The sequence below is a fragment of the Lygodium microphyllum genome, chromosome 15 (assembly GCF_053477565.2).
Source record: "Lygodium microphyllum isolate KBCC chromosome 15, Lygodium_microphyllum_v1.1.10, whole genome shotgun sequence".
In the NCBI taxonomy this organism is placed as follows: domain Eukaryota; kingdom Viridiplantae; phylum Streptophyta; class Polypodiopsida; order Schizaeales; family Lygodiaceae; genus Lygodium; species Lygodium microphyllum.
Genome location: NC_141149.1, coordinates 100,867,185 through 100,873,653, shown reverse-complemented (window position 1 = coordinate 100,873,653; position 6,469 = coordinate 100,867,185). Strand labels below are relative to the sequence as shown.

The 6,469-nt window shown below is 39.9% G+C and overlaps 1 protein-coding gene across 3 annotated transcripts in view; it reads left to right on the top strand.

Annotated features, from left to right (window-relative positions):
- The first annotated feature begins 3,458 nt into the window (after nt 1-3,458).
- Nucleotides 3,459-6,469, top strand: part of LOC148024828 (uncharacterized) — a 65,705-nt gene continuing 62,694 nt past the window's right edge. Inside the window, exons 1-3 of one of the 3 annotated variants that reach the window (XM_087694481.1) lie at nt 3,459-3,730; nt 4,443-4,749; nt 4,835-5,060. In XM_087694481.1, coding sequence (XP_087550607.1) covers nt 4,496-4,749; nt 4,835-5,060 — 480 coding nt within the window. In that variant the 5' untranslated portion in view covers nt 3,459-3,730; nt 4,443-4,495. Of the gene's footprint in view, nt 3,731-3,914; nt 4,352-4,442; nt 4,750-4,834; nt 5,061-6,469 lie in introns of those variants that run through there. The other 2 variants (XM_087694478.1, XM_087694480.1) reach the window with 2 other exon arrangements.

Genomic DNA, 6,469 nt, shown 5'->3' with positions numbered 1-6,469 from the left:
TCGGGGAGAACCTACAACGAAAATGATATAGTAGTAAGATGTTTGCAAGTACATGAATTCATTGTAGAAATCTTGAGTTAATAAAGATAAAGACTCTATCGATCTCAAATGCACCCTCAATAAAAGTGTAGTCATTAAGTTATATATATTATACTAATGCATTCCTATCTTGAGTGGCTAATAAAGGGTTTGAGATAACTTCAAAAGTTACCAAAGCTAGAGTTACATTAATTACCCTAATGTCCTATCAAATGTGACTATATTAGATTGCAACACCTCAAGAAGCTTGTGTTATTGGATATAATCATGTTAAGCAACCATTTGCTACCACTAATGGTGATTACTATTAGCCTATTTGATGCTAATTATTAGCCTTCAAAAAGTTATATTCATGAAAGTAAATGAAGACATACTTGAAAGTTGTTACCTTGAAAACATGCATTTGTCAATTCAATGGTTCTTGATCCAATTCAAGCAATGATGATTTGGCAATGATAAAAAAGTGAATCTACCTAAGTGAATGTGCTTTTATCTCTTATATATGAATATCATCTATGCTAGTGCAAGATTAAGATAGAATCAACCTAAGTAGTTGTGCATTCACCTCTTATTTTGTAGAAGCTAATCATACTTGGGGTGGTCTAAGAGAGATTTTTAACTTTCTTAAGGGGGGTTGTTCTATCCTTTATAGTTTAGTACCTCTTGTGAATGTATATTAAACTTAGCTCATGATTTTCCTTGCATTGGCATGTTGTGATGCTTTGTCAAGTCATGTATATGTCTTAAGATCACTCCTTAGAATGTTGACGATCAATGTTGCCGCTCTCAAAATCAATTCCAATGAATAAAGGCATCTAAATGAATGAGAATTTAGTAATATTATGAGATTGTACTCTAATGAAATCTGCACATGAAGATTTTTGGATTTAACAATTGTAAAAGGTATTTGTATTGCATAACTTTGATCAAAGTGAGGATACTAGAGATCTCACTATACTACCTTGATCTTTTGAAAATTCCTTCACCATGTATACTAATATTGGGCAATGAATTTGAAAGCGATTATTGACTAGGACGGGGCGATGCACGTGGAGACATCACATTATTAATATGTGCAAAAGAGAACCATTGGCTAAGCTTACATCCACAAGGGAAAGTGGATTGTCGTTTACAATTACAAGAAAGAAGGTGCAATTCAAGTGTGTGAAAAGGCTTCAAATATGTGCAACTTAAGGTTTTTTCGATGATGATAAATTTGTAGAAATTTTAGTTCCTTGAAAGCAACTCATGAGGATTTTGACGACCCCCATCCTATGTGACAAATCATTTTAGTTTTAGGTCCTCTAAATCTTGTTGTCTTCTATTATCCCACCCCTTATAACACATTAAAGTGGTGCTATGTGGATGGACATGCTTGAATTCATTGTTTGCACAAAGGGGCAATAGATGACATTGTTACAATATAGGGGGCATGTCTAACTTCATTAATGGCAAAGTGTGCCAATACATGAACAATATGACAAACCAAAATTTGATTTAAAACAAGGTGAGAATACTTCCACCAAAAATACATTACACTTTATGTTTGACATGGGCATGTCCACCCATGTGCTATCTAAACTTCACCCCTCTTTGATTTGACACTTTGAGATTGATTGTGACTTTGAACAAAGAGGAAAAACTTCGTTAATGGTGAATAGAGACTATAAAAACTTTTCATAGCTTACTATTGAAATAAGCAAAGGCTCACAAATAACAAAGAGATGATAGTGAGATCGGAAGAAGAGCATGAATGATGTCTCTTTTGGTCAATCATTTGCCTCCCTCCCCTCTTCCTCAACAAATCAACACATGTAAAAGGTGTGCTCTCTTTGGGGGTGTATTGCCACTCATTTGGGGGTGCAACCCTTTTGGTCCTCATAACTTAGGTGGTAAGAAAATGTGGGGATGTGTCCACATCAACATGGAGTGCAATGTTTAACTGCCACGTAGTCCCAAATTTGATTTCAGCTTTGGAACAATTTTCTTTGGAGATAATGGCTCCTTGGACGAGACTTCATGGAGGTTGGTCCTGTTGGCTTCCATAGTAGTCATGAAATTTGTCTGGAGCTGAAGGAACTCCACCTTTAAAGGTTTTGATCAGCCAAGTCCTACTGAATGTGTAGAGCATCTAAAGGAAGAACTTTTAATGGTCTCGAAAGCTTGTGAAATTGAACACTGGGTATTCAAGTTGTTTTGCAAAAAGTAAAAGTCCTTATCTTAGACTTGATTTTGGGTCATTGGCTAGCCGAACCACTTTCAAATGGTGATGTAAATATTTCTTACTACATGAATGAAAGAAAAGCGCATTAAAAACATGGAGTGCAATGTGCAATCTCTCAACATAATTGATGATGATAGAAGCTCAATGAAAAAAGCTTTGCATTGTGCAGTTTGAATATGACATTTTTTGGTAAGCTATACGTGTATCCTTCTAGTCATTTTTATTCTTCCAACTAATTCAAGGTTAGGCCTTGGGGGTTGGGCTTGCGATAGTTGATCATAAGAAGTTTTTTGACATTTTCCCATGTGAAAAGAAGGGGTTCTTTTCCCTTGTTTTTCCATGTGGTGTTGAGCACCATGAGTTTATGCTTAGGAGGGACATTGTAGGCCCTTGCGCTCAACCATACCTATGGTAGAGGAGCCAATAAAATGATAGTTTGTAAAAGTTGTATCGCTATTGCTCGATGCTTACCAATTTGTAATCATTTCTAGTTTAGATTTGCTCTCTAATACTCCCACTCATTGGCCTTGAAAAAAATTATCGTTTTAATTCTTGATTTTAGGAGTCTGATGGCAAATTAGGAATCACATTATACAATACCAGTGTTTTAAAACATGACAACCATTCCTTTTTGAAGATGATAGGTTTTGAACCTAGATGGTTCCAATGAGAAGACCTCTTTCTCTCTACTTAAACCATTTGGTCAATACCATTTGTCACATTATTGATCTTGGTTAGTACCAAAAGAGTGTTATATTACTGGTACTTGTCTTTTTTTTTTTCCTCGAGTAAGGTTTGACATTTTGAAAGATGCCTCAAGGGTAAACCCAAGCGTTGAGCTTACGCACTTGTGTACACACCCACATACTCAAACCACTTGAGCTACAACCCTGTTGGTAATTCTCGTCTCTTTACTGATGCCTCTCGCCTACCTACGATCGGTGCTTGGCAAGAGCTCACGATGTTTGCAAAAATTAGTGGGAAATTTTCTTAAGCTTGTGTGGATGCTAGGGTGGGCCCCGCCTTGGGGCTGCTGGACACGGAACGTGAGAAGGCAAACGAGCGGATGCCACGTCATGGATGCGTGGGGCGGCAAAACAACCCAATTTCCAAAACTCGTACGATCGATCGATCGATCGAACGAACAAACAGCACGCATCACGAGCCCAGAAAACAATATAGGAAAAAAGGAGGAAGACTCAAGAGGTGCACGATATGTTATACCTATGTTTGTATATAAACATACAGAACATACGGTCATGCACGCACAATACACAACAAACCAGACAGAGAGAGACACTGAGAAAGAGAACCCGCGCACATGCGTGTGATTACATACAGCGCATCGTTTGTGCATAATCATTGAGCGAGGGAGACAGAAGAGGGAGGGCCATCGTACTACCTCCTGAGTCCTCACGGCCCGTTCATCATCAGTCCCTCTGCTCGCACCGCAGCTCACAACTCCAGGTACGCCATTGTTGCCCTTCCTCTCGTCGCAAAATGTTTTGTGCCTCCCCCTAGGGTTCCTTCGTTTATCCCCCCCCCCTGGCGCGCTTAGCCGCCTTTGCATCAAGCAGCCTTCCCAAGCGTTTGCACATCCATGACGATCGAGATTACTTCCGGTTAGCTGATTTGGAGGCCAGCAGTAGCCGCAAGTAGATTGTTTTGACGTTCTGAATATATCATTTTGTCAAGCGCCTTCATTTTTTTCTTCAGAACGGAGCCGTGTGACATTCAGTATTCTAGGCGGGGGTACTATTCGTTTCATGTGAATGTTAAGATTTGCATAATTGCTGTCCAAATGAACGGGCAAATACCATGTTTGGTTTACGGATGTCTCTTCTGAACCGGATGTTAAGTCTAGACAGCCGTGCATGATCCCCAGCAGCATTGGTGGCACTCAATTATGCCAGACACAGGGATTCGAGCTCCTGCACTGGAGTTCTATCTTATTGCTTGTGTGATTTTTCCATAGTCACAAGGGACTCAAAATGCGATAGGGGACAGGGAACGTGGAGGAATTGTGGTTGCTTGTCACAAGAAATGGGACATGGAATGAAAAGAAGCTATCATGCCTGCAATCCTCAAGTTCAAAAATGACTGTTTCTTGTGACTATGGATTTTTTGTCTTAAATGACTGTGGCATCAGCTAACTGTATATATTTCTGTTATGCAACAGGTTTGAAAAGCTTACACTAGATTTATGACCGTCGAGTGTCCCTTTCGAGGTCAATGGACAGAGTTAGAACTATGCTTACACATAAATATCCCTATCCTCATGAGCATTCTCGGCATGCTGTTCTGGCAGTTCTTGTTGGATCACTCTTTTTCATATCGACAGATAACATGCATACTCTAATATATAAACTCGACAACAATCTCAAATGGTGGTCTATGTATGGGTGTCTGTTGGGGTTTTTCTACTTCTTCTCATCTCCATTCTATGGAAAGACAATTCAGCCCAGTTATTCAAATTTCAGCCGATGGTGAAGCATTCTTTAATGAATTCTTAAAAACTTAAGTATAAAAGTCTGTAAGTTTTGATGCTAAATTGAGGCATTGTGGTTTCAGGTACGTCGCTTGGCTCTTAATTGCAGCATGCTACCATCTTCCAAGCTTCCAGTCCATGGGAGTTGATATGAGGATGAATCTGTCACTTTTTTTGACACTATTTTTGTCCTCTATTATTGCCTTGGTTGCTTTCCACATCAGTTTCCTTGCTCTATGGTATTTTGGGCTTGCAGCTCGTCTTGCTGGCAAGCGACCAGAAATTCTTATCATTCTGCAAAACAGTGCGGTAATAAGTCTTTTCCATTGTCTCTTCTTGATGCCTTATGGCTGTTAAACTAGCGTACAAGATGTAGCATCAAAATGTGGATGTTAGAATACATTCATCCAGCCGCACAACTGCCTCTTCAAGGCATGCATTGTCTATTCTAATTGACACTAGAAGATTGGATTGCTTGGTTATTATTTAGTGCAGAAACTTGCACACACAGGCAAGATGGGAGGAAATGCTCCCATGCCCTTGTCCTTGTTACCATTTTTCATGCCTTTTTAGCTCCTCATTTCAGCCCTTAAGTTGCAGCTGCAAGCTCACACCCAGTTTCAGATGCAGCAGGAGTATGGAAAGACAGTTGCATGGCCTGATTGTTAGAACCTAGTGTTTCTAGGGCATCTCCGCATGCAAGCTGACCTAGAATCTGGGAGAGATCAGAATGCCATATTCTTTACAGGGCTTGCTGTAGCCTGTTGATGATGTCTTGTCATTGCCATGGTTCCTTCAAGTTTGTCAGCCCTATATAAAAGCACCCTCTTGTGCATAATTGTGCTATAGTGCCTTTCTATCTCACTTTGTGCCATCTGTTGCACGTATATACATTGCCATATCAGAGCCATTGAAGGTGTACTTACTTGAGGCTGATGCTCTTTGCTGTGAAGATATTTCACATGACATGAGATTCCTCATAGCAGCGCCTTTTGTACTCTGTGTGTAGAGACTGCATCTCATTCTCCATTTGGGAGAATTGCCTTGGGTTGATACACTGCAGTTGTAGTGTTCTCATTTGTTTATTGGTCATGCTGGATTGGGCTTTGCCATATTTGGTGGACTAGTGCATTGGCCATGTATTGGTCAACTAGAGGTTTATTATTGTGGCAATAGGCCTTTATGACATTGACAGGTTTTGCTATGTGTGATGTTGCTTCTACATGGATAGAAGTTATTCGGATGACTTTTGTTATTGATTTTATTCAATGATGTATGATGCTTTTAGAGTGTGGGGCTTCAGCAAGTTCCATTTTTTGTAATAGCTGTGGCTTTGTTAGTTGCTTTTAGTTGCATATGTCTTTTGCATGTTGGTGAGATGACCACTTGTATGTCTAATTATTGTTTGATTCAACAACCTTATGGAAAAAAGAAAAAATGAAGACAAAAGGGCAACTTGTCTATTGATTGCTGTGAATTTGGACTCCAAGAGTATTGCCAATGGAATTGACGATTCTGTTAGAGATCCGTCACCCTGGTCGGACTGCACAGTCCACAGTCCAGTCGGACTGCCATGTGGCAGTCCGACCTGCTTCCGTACAGTCGGCTGCATTTAATGCAGCCTAAATGCAGCCGACAGGCAGTTATTTGGCGCCCAGATTTTGGCTATTTATAGCCGAGTTTTCAGCAGTTTGCCCACATTCTTCTGCTCGCAGATT